The 13089-nt window shown below is 44.9% G+C and overlaps 1 protein-coding gene and 1 long non-coding RNA gene across 2 annotated transcripts; both read left to right on the top strand.

Moving 5' to 3' along the window:
- The first annotated feature begins 4590 nt into the window (after positions 1–4590).
- LOC142563564 (uncharacterized) lies at positions 4591–12908 on the top strand. Its single transcript, XR_012824334.1, has 2 exons — positions 4591–4836; positions 8083–12908. It is a non-coding gene; the product is annotated as an uncharacterized LOC142563564 (long non-coding RNA).
- LOC142563556 (uncharacterized) lies at positions 4835–7339 on the top strand. The gene has a single exon (XM_075674142.1). It carries the CDS (start codon positions 4881–4883, stop codon positions 6252–6254), a length of 1374 nt encoding a protein of 457 aa, XP_075530257.1. The 5' UTR covers positions 4835–4880; the 3' UTR covers positions 6255–7339.
- Positions 12909–13089: the final 181 nt, after the last annotated feature.

Below are 13089 nucleotides of genomic sequence, written 5' to 3'. Positions count from 1 at the left end.
CCTGTATGGAGAAACTTAAGTGCAGATCTTGAGGCAACGGACAAAACTTGTGTCACAGGGTCCCTATTATTTCGAGCAGAAATGGCGGTTACATTTGCTGCAGCAATTAGCTCATGGTGAGACTGCGATGGCCATTTCCTCAGCCGCATACCCATCAACTCAATCGGGGCGTTAACTTCTCTGTAGAGTTGTCGTGCTTCTTCCTCTGTTGCAGGTCTAATGCAGAGGCCAAGTACATGAAAAGATGGAGCTAATAGCCTGGCTGTTGCTTATAGTAGGCCTTACACTGATATTATGTGATGCCGCAGAATGACATTTAGCATGAATAGGCTTTTTGCAGTCCCAAAGAGCTGTCTGATTATTCTCAACTCACTGCACAGTATCTCTTCTTTCTTGATATTCATCTGTAGCAAAGCTTTTAAAGTGATAGCTTTCTTTGCTTCTTCCTCCCACTTTGCAGTTTATCAGTTTCTGGCCATTTATGGTGAGCTTGGCTCACTGCATGTGGTTACGCCCACTGCAGGGCAAAGACCTCTCCCATACTTCTGCAACTACTCCGGTCATGTACTAATTGTGGCCATGTTGTTCCTGCAAACTTCTTGATCTCATCCGCCCACCTAACTTTCTGCCGCCCCCTGCTACGCTTCCCTTCCCTTGGAATCCAGTCAGTAACCCTTACTGACCATAGGTTATCTTCCCCTCTCGTTACATGTCCTGCCCATGCCCATTTCTTTTTCTTGATTTCAACTAAGATGTCATTAACTCGCGTTCCCTCACCCAATCTGCTCTTTTCTTATCCCTTAATGTTACACCCATCATTCTTTCCATACCTCGTTGCGTCGTCCTCAGTTTAAGTAGAACCCTTTTCGCAAGCCTCCAGGTTTCGGCCCCGTACGCGAGTACTGGTAAGACACAGCTGGTTATACACTTTTCTCTTGAGGAATAATGGCAACCTGCTGTTCATGGTCTAAGAATGCCTGCCAAATGCACCCCAGCCCATTCTTATTCTTCTGATTATATCAGTCTCATGATCCGGATCCACGGTCACTACCTGGCCTAAGTAGATGTATTCACTTACCACTTCCAGTGCCTCGCTACCTATCGTAAACTGCTGTTTTCTTCTGAGACTGTTAAACATTAGTTTTCTGCAGATTAATTTATAGACCCACCCTTCCTCTTTGCCTCTCCAGGTCAGTGAGCATGCATTGCAATTGGTCCCCTGGGTTACTAAGCAAGGCAATATCAGCAAATCGCAAGTTACTAAGGTATTCTCCGTTAACTCTTATCCCCAATTCTTCCCAATCCAGGCCTCTGAATACCTCCTGTAAACACGCTGTGAATAACATTGGAGAGATTGTATCTCCCTGCCTGACGCCTTTCTTTATTGGGATTTTGTTGCTTTCCTTATGGAGGACTACGGTGGCTGTGGAGCCGCTATAGATATCTTTCAGTATTTTTACATACGGCTCGTCTACACCCTGATTTCATACTGCCCCCATGACTGCTGAGGTTTCGACTGAATCAAATGCTTTCTCGTAATCAATGAAAGCTATATATAAGGGTGGCTATATAAGAATGGCTTGGCATATACGAACGCATTGCTGGACACAACCGATGGGACCCAACAGTGATGCTCGCAAGACTAGGCCTTCTGTCAGCATGATAGGCCGGCCGAGGACAAGCCCGCTGCAGAGTTCCATCTTTTGCAATACCCAGCACCTCCACCAAAAATGAAACAGGCAGAGATGTAAGGTTAAATGGGACCGTGATTACTCTGCAGAAGATAGGGCCGGTAAAACCAGTATGGCCGAACGTTAGGTTAGCCCCTCTACGTCGTCTTTGTCCCTTCCATGGCACCGCGACATAATGTTCCATCATTTTACAGCATATACACGTCAATAATATCGGTACCAATCTTCAAATATCTTTGAAGATTGGTATGACTGGCGGTTTCCAATCTTGTGGAATCTGACCAGTCATTAAAGATTGACTAAAAATATGGAATAAAAACCTGCTCAGAGACAATATTCTTTAGTAATTTAGACTTAATATTGTCAGTACATGCTGACGACGAAACTTTCCAATTATTAAGTGCTGAGCAATACCATCAATAAACAGCCTTATACCGTGATGTATGCAAAGGGTTGACCATTATTTTAAAAGTTGGGTTCTTTTTATCCGAATACCTTATTTATGCACATAAACAGGTGTCAGCTATATTAATTGCCTATTTCAGTTAAAAATACACTACATGGTTTTGTGCCGACTTTGCCTTGAATAACCTAAATGAAAGAAAGATTGACATAGGTTTGACACTGCAAGAAGTGCTAGTTGCTGTGCAAAATCAGCTTGCTGGTGCTAAGATCTGTGCTAGAAGGTCAGATGGCTGCTCCATCACTGCACAAAGTACTTTACGTTTTCTCGTCAACGCAGCATAATCTGTGCTCCACTGCCTCGACTATACTCTAGCACTCCAACTGGTACGCTAAAGGACTGTTTCATGGTTTTAATTCAAGGTTGTAGTGAACGGATGGGTTTCCTAAGCAATAAGTGACTCATTGTAAGAACAGTCGGTGCCATAGGGAGATATGTGTGCCGTATCATCGAATGAATGCTGCTGCAGGCAGGCCACTGTGGAACATTTATTGGCTTGGCTCTTGGTCTTGAACAAGAAAGTATCCTCCGTGAAACTGCCGGTCAAGTAGTATTCGCAAAGTATATACTATTGTTGGGCATACAGCATGTGTGTCCACCCATTCATTACCAAATACACCTGCTTCGAACACTGCGGGTGAATCCCCTAAACGTGCAAAATCATCGTCCTGTCTCACTGACCCAAATTTGCTGCAATAGGTTAGAGCATGTGATCTGCTGGCACCCTAAACAATACCTAGATGAAGACAACAAGCTGTTTGGAGTGCAGCATGGTTTTATGGAAGGCTTTTACTGTCACTCAGCTTATTGCTTCATTAACAACTTGGCAGTTAATAACGGAGCAAATAGAAGCAGTACTTTTTAGATTTTGCCAACGCCTTTGATTAAGTGCCTGAACACAAAGCTCCATGTAAGCTTTACACAGGCGAATAGACACCAAATCTGCATTTTTTCAGAGCCTGTATTGAAAACCATGTTCAGTACGTCAAAGTCGGCAATCGTATTTGAGGCATTTCATTTCATGTCAGGTGTAGCATAGGATAGGGGTCATTCTTGGGACCTTTTTTGTTCCTAATAGTCAATGACGGCAAATATGGTTGGATGCATTGTACACATTAGTTAAGTCACAAGCTGATGAAACTAAGCTGAGCAATAACCTTGACAAGATTTGCCACTGGTGTGAAGTGTAGGAAATGAGCTTGAACATTAATTAGTGCTGTGTTATGAAGAAAAGCAGCAAGGAGAGCTTTACACTCCCTATTTCATTGGCAACCACACCTGTTTTTGCCTATTAGTACCTCGAGGTAATTCTAACAGAACGCATGAGGTGGGACGAGCATATTGAAAACATTTGCATGAGCGCTCAGAAATGTATGGACCTGTGTCAAAATTTCAAAGGAGCCCCTATACAGGTAAATGTATAGGGGCGTTTGCTATGCTGTCAGACCTAGCTATGAATATGCATAAGCTTTGAGGGATCCATATGCCAATAACATATTGTTAAATTTGAATTATACAGCAAGTAGAAGTTAGGTTCATCTGCAATTTCTGCAGAAAAACCGATTGTGTGTCGGAGATGCTGAGTGCTCCATCTTGAATAGCTACAGGGAAGGCGCGCTAGACAGGCTCAACTCTTGCATTTAGTGTACAACAGAGTCCAGCATTATGAAATAATTTTACCTGTGTCCTGCTTCTGCCAGCATTCGTCAGTACCACAGTAGAATGATACAGGAGCTATTTGCTGTGAATAATGCTTATAGATAGTAATTTTTTGTAAGACAGAATGGAATGAATAGCCTAAGAGCGTTGTTGAAAGTAGATATGTTGTCATATTTGTGATTTGTATTTGGCTATAATACTGTTTTCCAATGTTTGTGTGTTTTGTCCATTGATTACATTTTCTGTATATTCATTCCTCCTTGGACTTAAGTGAGTCGGCAGCATTTACAAATAAATTTCAGAAATGTAACTCTACCACAACAGACTACCGTGAAACCTAGTTCGAGATGAAGTGCTGCTGTTCGTAATTTGGTATCAGGCCCATGATGGTATTACTGAATGTTTGGGCTGTTGCACTTGACTGCAATGGCAGCTTGCACTAATATGCTCCTAGTCTTCTCACTATATCTTACAGTTAAAAATGTTTTAAGCAAAAATTTGTGCAAATTTCATAAACTTGGCCATGAGCAATCATAAAAATATTTATATTTTCCAAATCAACATGGTTGACCTGCTGTGCTCTGATTTGATCTGAAATCACTAACAAGACATTGAATGAAGAAAAGGCTGACCTTTACCACTACTATGTAATTTCATTTCTCCGGCATTTTATAATTACATTTTTATTTTTAAGTGAAAAGCATTACTCGGGTAACCTGTCTTGTTTTTTTGGTGCAGCATTCCAACTGTTCAGCAAATACAGACGGTGCAGTTTCATGAAGGATACCGCTACCGCTGTAACTCCTGTGTCGGGATGGATAAACTGATCTGAAGTGCTCACCAGGATACATGCAGGCCAACATGTGTTTGAATTCCATTTGTGCCCTCGGAGCTTCTCATGAACGTTCAAGCTGAAGAAACACCTGCACACTCACACAGCCAAAAGGCCATTTCAGTGCCCTTCATGCTCTCCGAGCTTCTCATAAAAAGTTATTCTAAAGCAACACCTGTGCATCCACAGAGGTGAGACGCCATTTCATTGCCATTTATGCGCTAGGAGCTTCACGATGAAGTCTACATTGAAGGAACACCTGCGCATTCACACAGGAGAGAAGCCATTTCAGTGCCCCTCGTGTCCTCGAAGATTCCCACAAAAGAGTAACCTCAGTCTACACCTGCGCACCCACACAGGCGTGAAGCCATTTCAATGCCCTTCGTGCCCTCAGAGTTTCTCACAAAACAGTCATCTGAACCAGCACCTGCGCACCCACACAGGTGAGAAGCCATTTCAATGTCCTTCGTGCCCTCAGAGCTTCTCACGAAAGAGTACTCTGAACCAGCACCTGCGCTCCCACACAGGCGAGAGGCCATTTCAGTGCCCTTCATGCCCTCAGAGGTTCTCACAAAAGAGTACTCTCAACCAACACCTGTGCACCCACACAGGCAAGAGGCCATTTCAGTGCCCTTTGTGCCCTCAGAGATTTTCACAAAATCGTAATGTGAACCAGCACCTGCGCATCCACACACGTGAGAGGCCATTTCAGTGCCCTGCGTGCCCCCAAAGCTTCATACGAAAGACTCATCTGAACCAGCACCTGTACACTCACACAGGTGAGAAGCCATTTCAATGCCCTTCATGCCCTCAGAGCTTCTCACGAAAGAGTACTCTGAACCATCACCTGTGCACCCACACAGGTGAGAAGCCATTTCAATGTCCTTCGTGCCCTCAGAGCTTCTCACGAAAGAGTACTCTGAACCAGCACCTGTACACGCACACAGGTGAGAAGCCATTTCAATGCCCTTCATGCCCCCAGAGCTTCTCACAAAAGAGTATTCTGAACCAGCACCTGTGCACCCACACAGGTGAGAAGCCATTTCAATGCCCTTCTTGCCCTCAGAGCTTCTCACGAAAGAGTACTCTGAACCAGCACCTGCGCACCCACACAGGTGAGAAGCCATTTCAATGCCCATCGTGCCCTCAGAGCTTCTCGCAAAAGAGTCATCTGAACCAGCACCTGCTTACCCACACAGGTGAAAAGCCATTTCAATGCCCATCGTGCCCTCAGAGCTTCTCACGAAAGAGTCATCTTAACCAGCACCTGTGCCCTCACACAGGTGAGAGGCCATATCAGTGCCTTGCATGCCCTCTGAGCTTCTCCCGGAAGAATGCTCTGAACCGACACCTGCGCGCCCACACAGTAGAGAAGCCATTTCAATGCCCTCAGAGCTTCTCACAAAAGACTACTCTGAACCAACACCTGTGCACTCACACAGGTGAGAGGCCATATCAGTGTCTTGCATGCCCTCTGAGCTTCTCACAGAAAAATGCTCTGAACCAACACCTGCACACCCATACAGGAGAGAAGCCATTTCAGTGCCCATTATGCCCCCAAAGCTTCTCACAAAAGTCGACATGGAAGGTTCACCTGCACTTCCACTAATGTGAGAGGCTGTTTCAGAGCCGTTCATGTCCTGAGAACTTGTGGAAGTCTGCATTAAACCAATAGCCACACAGGTGGGTGGTCATTTCAGTGCCCTGCATGCCCTCAGCAATCCTCAAAAGTCCTTACTGAAGGACCACGTGTGCATCCACCAGCGAGAGGCCATGTCAGTGCTCTTCACGTACTCAGATGTACTCATGGAAATTCGCACTGAACTTCACTGCCACTAATGTGAGAGGCTGTTTCAGGGTCCTTCATGTCCTGAGAACTTGTCGTGGAAGTCTGCAGTGTACCGACACCCGCTTGTCCACACAAAGTTTATAGTGAAGGACCACCTGTGTATCCACTCAGGGAGACACCATTTCAGGCCTCTTCATGTCCTCAGAGTTACTTGCAGAAGTTCGCACTGAACTGACACATGCACAACCCACATAAGCGAGGCCATTTCAGTGCTGTTTCTACCGTCAAACCTTGGGACATAAAAGCCACCACAAGTGCACCTGACTCATGCAGTGCAGCAGCGCTGAGTTGTGTGCACTCCTCATTGTTCCTTCTTGCTTTTCATGTTTGCTTAGTTTTTTCATGCTCAGCATATGTGTAGGCCTGTAGTTCTATACTAGGATGAAACATTGCAAGTCTTCACTTTTTGTTATCATGATGTTTAAGCTTTGTTGCAGACAAGCACTTCTTTCTGCATTGAAGCATTTAACTGCTCTTTACTAAATCAGTTGTGAGAGTTCGTTTTAGCACACTAAATAAAATTTGGGATTGGGTTTTGTTAATTATTGATATTTCAATACTTGCACTAATAGCATGTAATGTTTCAATTCCTTCTCATTTATTGTGATGAACACTTCAAGAGAATTTGAGTGGATATTTACTATTGCTGTGTAATGCGGTTAAAACAACCTCTTCTCAGGAATTGAAATTATGCAATTATTATGTGCTTTTTTGATTCCTACTATGATTCAAGTGCTTTCAGTGATACCAAATGCACTGGTAGGAAATTTTTTTGCTCGTAAGGATCCGTGCAGACCTTTGAGAACCTTGAAAATTGCTTTATAATAAAACATTCTTCTCGTGGATTGAAGGCCCTTTAATCTTTATGCATCCTTAACCCTTTCAGTGTCGTTTCTTCCCCCCAGATAATATAGAAGAAACAATGACTTATTTTCGATTATTTGGAAGGGAAGAAATGACATGGATTATGGCACATGCAATCTTAGTATGGTCCTCACACTATTGTTTTCGTTTTCTGTAACCTACTTAAAAGAGATTTGTTAAATGAGAAAAACAGTCTAGATGCACTGCTTGACCAAGTGGTCGCTGCGGTTGGGTGCATAACAACAAAAAAGGCAAACAATGGAGATAAACACAACGATCTAGTCCTCACCTTAACCGAATGTGTTTGCATGAGAGAGTCAGCTTAGCTTTCTTCAGCTGTCCAGTCAGGCTATTCATTCTGAACTCAAGTAGATGTTTCAAAAGCCAGCGATATGGGCATAGCTCACATTCCTGTCATGGGAAACTCAATGTGCATAGTGCTGATAACATAAATATAAATTGGAAAGCTGTGTGAATGCATTCACAAAGCGTCATGACTGCACAGTCGGCATGCAGCCTACTCTGGATCATGTGTAATATTAAAAAAGGGGAGAAGGTAATCTAGGTAGCACCTAAAAAAATTCTCGCATTGCATAGAGGACATGCATAGTTTTAAAGTTTAAACTAGGGCGATTCAATTCACTGGTGCTGGTATGCGCTATCTCTGGTTGATGGGAGATGTTAGCATGGCCTTGCTGACCTGGCCCTGTCCTCCACCTCCTAGAGCCCTGCTGCAAATGTATGGCTTGGTACACGGAATATTTCACAAAAACTGCTGGAAACTCAGCCACCTGCTCCTTTGGCTCCTGACCCTTCCAGTGCTCCACCTGAGCCCATGGAGGTAGGCTTTTTTGACACTGGGGAGCAGTACGAGCTGAATCCCACGGCCTTTCTGACCGGTGAGGTCAAGATCAGCTAGCATAAGTTGAAAATTGTCTTGATGGAATCGTCCTCTTCTGAACCAATTTGCCAGCCCCTCCAGACTGCTTGGCCTTGTGGAGGTAGCGGCTAGCCTATCAGCCTTAGTGCCGAGAGCGCAACATGCTGCTGAGCATGCCAAAAAAGTTGGTCTGTGCGCAACTGCCCCACACAATCCTGCAGCTTACTTTGAGTACCACCCAGACTTAAAGGGACCACTAAAGGTTACTATGAAGTCAAGTTCAAGTGATAAAGCAATGCTCTAGAACGTCTAAGGCGTCAATATAATCGCGAACAGAGCTTTAGTAACCGAAAAATTGAGGTAAACGCATGACATGATACGAGACCCCCAGCGACATTCCGGTACTAGCCCGATGACGAAGGCACTCCTCATCATAATTTATGTCGCTAGTACTCAACTACTCGTATTAAAAAAGATCATTTCATTAGGTTATAAGACGGAAGAAAATGCTGATTGTCTGCTTCTGTTCGATTCTAAGAAAAAACATTTTGATGTTACCCTTCAGTAGTATATGGGTGGTCGAAAGGTTTCGCTTTCGCTCGACTTTGCGCGCGCGCTTTGAAGTTTCAGTTGTTTCGTTATCGCGTCGTGCTGCGCTGGTTCTGCTGGCTCGCGAAACTTGCATTTGGAACAAGCAGCGAGAATGCCACGTCCATGTGATGTCGTGGGATGTGCGAACGGTCCGTGGAACTTGGCCAAGGGCAGTTGTAGCGGCGAATCCAACGTTACTTATAACTGTGTGCCAACGAGTGAACCTCTCCGTTCGAAGTGGTTAAGTGCCGTACCTCTGCCACAGCGCGTTGGCAAAGAGCCGAAAAATCGCATAGTGTGCTCGCTGCACTTTCGTCCAGAGGATGACGAGTTCAACGCCGACTTACTGTGTGGAGTGCCTTTCAAAGCAATGCTTTCCCGTAGCGCTGTTCCGTCGGTCTTGCCTGCATTCTCCGAAGCGCGAAAACAACTGCAGGTAGAAGACGAGGCGGTGAGTGCGGCATTTGGTTTTCACGAAGGAAAAGCTACAATGTGCGGATATGTACAGCCATGACATACAGTTGCCTTCGTAGCAGTACGTTCATCAGGTCACGTTCATCAGTGCTTAAATGGCTGAAGTTGAGCCCAGCATCGCGAGCCAATGTGTCGTTGTCAGGGTTGTCCATTGCAACGAGCGTCAAAGTTGGCGTGATAAAATGAAGAACCAGCTTATCGTCGCGCGCTTTCCCTTCCGCTAGCCACCATAGTTCCGCTACAGTGCACTAGAAAATATTCCCTGTAGTTCCGCTTTCGCGCTGCTGTCGGCTCTGTCTTGGCTCTGTTTCTGGCCGCGCGTTTGCGTTTTGCGCAGAAAAGCCGTAGCGCCGTCTGCGGGTGCCGTTTTACTCGCCGATGGCGCAACGTCAGTATGAGACCATGACGTCACCACTCCTCGATTGGAGGGCGGGTGATTTGAACTTCGCTAGAGGTACGCGGACGCTTCAGAACGCATTTTCTCTTAATATAAGTCTCTTCTTCGCATGAAACAAGCGTTTCGAGGTTCCTGGGATGGCATTTCAACAGACCACACTGACTTAATAAACCTTTAGTGTCCCTTTAAGGGGGGCCGCCCTTTGAAAACGAAAACAAAAAAATCGCGAAAAACCTGATTTTCGGAAAACCACATATTCGGGCAGTATGTCTTATAAGCAACCATTTCTGTAAATATCAACATCTAATTCATCGCGAAACTATTTCAAATAAAGTTTATGACGAGCCGTGGCGAGCGAGTGCTCAAAATACCCCTTTTTGGCGCAAACGCCATTCCTCCACAGTTACTCCGAGCGCCGCCATTTTGGTGTTCGTGCATTCTTGTGCTTTTTTTCCCCACCACCCGCGGCGGCGGCAGCGTGGAAGTACAAATGTAGTCACGGGAAGACTACAAATGAAGCTGTGCAGGGTGATATGGGCTGGACTGGTGTTGAAGTGAGGGAAGCTCGCAGTAGTGACAAAGTCGAGCATGGGCTTCAAGTAAGGGTGAACATCGAAATGCGGGGTAAGTAATAAGCGATGTGTTTGCATAGTTGTAAAGATTCTGTCCTTTTTTTCAGGTTTAGGATGCTCAAGCCAGCCAGCAATAGAGTGATCTTCCAAGTACGGTTAGCCCTCCAGCCCCACATAGCATCGTACCATGTGCCTTTGGGAGTGCTGACAACTTTTCTTCCTCTTTTGAAACTGGTAGCAGTCTAACTTGTAGTCACGGTAATGACTACAAGGCTGAACCTCACTATCTTCAGCGCCCAAAAATAATGTTCCCTTTGAAGTGGCAACCTTAAGATGAGCACTCACTGCAACATGTTTCCTTGGTAGTACTGCTGCGCGGGCCAATGCAATTGACCACTGCTGCTATGTTGAGCCCAGTGTATGAACAGCAACCAGATAACGCTACAGAGATGTAGATGTAGCAGCTCGTCTCCAGCATCAGCTGAATCTATGCTTTGGCGTTTTGTGGCACGTGACTGCATTTTAAGTAGTGCTGTATGTTTTCAAAAATGTGACAAATATAGAATCCTGTTACGTGATGTCAGGCTTAGTGTACAGAAAGCAGTGAGACAGTTTAAAAGAAAAGGGCTGATTGGATATGGCTACAAGTGGCTCAGCACTCTCAGCAGCATGGTGTGGCCTGATACCACCGCATTTGGTTGATTAGTGCATGCCAAGTGTGCTGTGGTACCAGGTAACCACTAAGTGCGACAACATTGACATTCCTTATGATCCATGAATCTACACACGAATCGGCTGTAGCCTCACTCGCATGGAAATATGGTATAGTTATTCTACTCAAATAATTTATAGAGCATACCATTTTTGTACTTATACTGCATGCTTACTTATTAGAAGAAAATGACTTCCTCGTTATAACAGTCTTCATTTCTAAGAATGAGAACACAATGTTAAAACTATTTTTTTATGTAGCGGCTGTATTCTGAATTTTTCTCCTTTATGGAGAAGCTAATTTGGCACCCTTTTGCTGCAGGGGGTTAGTTACCTGTTTCTCTTGCACAATTTGTAATTGTAATAATGTATTGGTGGTTTTCAGATTGTTTGTCCTATAGTATATTGCTGTTTGGGCCTTCAGCTGTTGCTCTCCTTTATGTTTCACTACATTGTTTCTGTTTTTTCTTTTGCTGAATACAAGGCTAGCCAAATAGTGCTTTGATGTTTCCATATGTGAATTTAGTTTTTGTTCATGAGAATTAAGTCTGATAATGTACCATTTGTGTTTTATTTTACTGGAGAGAATGCAACTAACACTGCACTGTGAGAAGTGTTCCTTTGCAAGTGTTGCTTTTGATGTCTCATTTTATTTATCTTTTAGTATTCTTATGCTTCTATTATGCATATGTGGTATTCCTGCATTGGTTCGTGCGTTAAGTGCTCATTGTGCCTTTTGTAAACCAAGAGATGGCATTATGTTGTATTTTTACTGTTCACGTTATTTTCATGAGACAGCTGCAGTCTGCCATTGCACTTCACTGCAAATATTGTGTACATCATTACGTACTTGTCAAACGGTTGATATCAGTAAGAAGTTTCACAATAAAAATGCTGGTGGTGACAACGAAGTTTTTCTTCGCTTAGTAACAGTTGCACTTTGATTTGTTGTCCCAAACAGTCCAGGACTGTCTGAGAAGCTGCGTACACCAATAATCACTGGCTGTAGTAGCGTCTCGAGCAGTCTGGGACAACAATTGAAGAGGCCCAGTGCATGCATGCATGATGAATAAAAGAAACAGCCAAAAATATATTAGATGTTGCATATGCAGCCATATGTAGTACAATGGATGTCTTGTGGATGTTGTAGACATGTTGCATATATCCAGCCGACATCCCCACCATTGAGTTTCCTACAAATCCTATGTTCTGGATGCATTTGCGATGTTCCATAGTACATCCATACAATGTTTTCTGGATAAATCTGGATATCTAATGGACATACTGAATGCCCAAGGTGCACCATATTATGCACATCTAATGAATGTATCTGGCCATCTGGGGCATAGATTGAAAATCTAGAAGGCAGAACGCGCCATAGCAATTGCGGTTGAACGCAAGTGACTGAAAGGCCACCGGTGACGATGACTTGACTCAGCACTAGCGCCGCAGGCGTGAGAAAGTCTGTCCCACGTACCTTTAGAGGCAAAGTTCTGACTGGTGTTGCAGAAGTCGCGGGAGTTGGCGGCTGGACGTAATTATGTTTATTCGATCGTGTTTTAGTAATTGTTACAACGCGTCATTATTTCGCATTATTAGCGGCGCCTCCAGGACACCAAAGCTTGAACCCGGACTGGACCATGGGTTGGGGCTCGCCGAAGCCTGCGCGTGCCAGGGGTGTGTAAGATCGGCTGTCCGCTATAGCGGACACTCAATTCCACCCCTGGAACGCTTCAGCCTCCGCGGCCCCAACCCACGGGCCGCCCTGCTTCCAGCTTTGATCTGCCCACTAACTCTTGGGTGCCTTGGGGATCCTGCGCCGCCTGCTTTATCTAACCTCAGGTGCTCTCCTGAGGCCTCCGTTTGCCGCTTACATGCGCGCTCCTGGAGCAGTGCTTGTAAAGAATGCAATCTATCGTCGCGACCACACGAAAAAAAGCGACTCGCGACTTATACAACACCAGTCGGAACCTTTCCCCGTCAGACACAGCGATCACCAAATGGGGCGTCCGTGCCCACTGCCTCACCGCGCGGGCAGCCAGCGGCGGAGCGTAAACTTGACCTCACTCCACAACACCACCGGGATGTCTAGGCAATTGGTCTAGG

The sequence above is a fragment of the Dermacentor variabilis genome, chromosome 1 (genome assembly GCF_050947875.1).
Source record: "Dermacentor variabilis isolate Ectoservices chromosome 1, ASM5094787v1, whole genome shotgun sequence".
Lineage (NCBI taxonomy): Eukaryota > Metazoa > Arthropoda > Arachnida > Ixodida > Ixodidae > Dermacentor > Dermacentor variabilis.
This window is presented reverse-complemented; position numbering and strand designations above follow the sequence as displayed.

Bases quoted from the DNA above. Each gene is read 5' to 3' on its own strand.
- LOC142563556 (XM_075674142.1), top strand. From the start codon at position 4,881: ATGAAGTCTACATTGAAGGAACACCTGCGCATTCACACAGGAGAGAAG.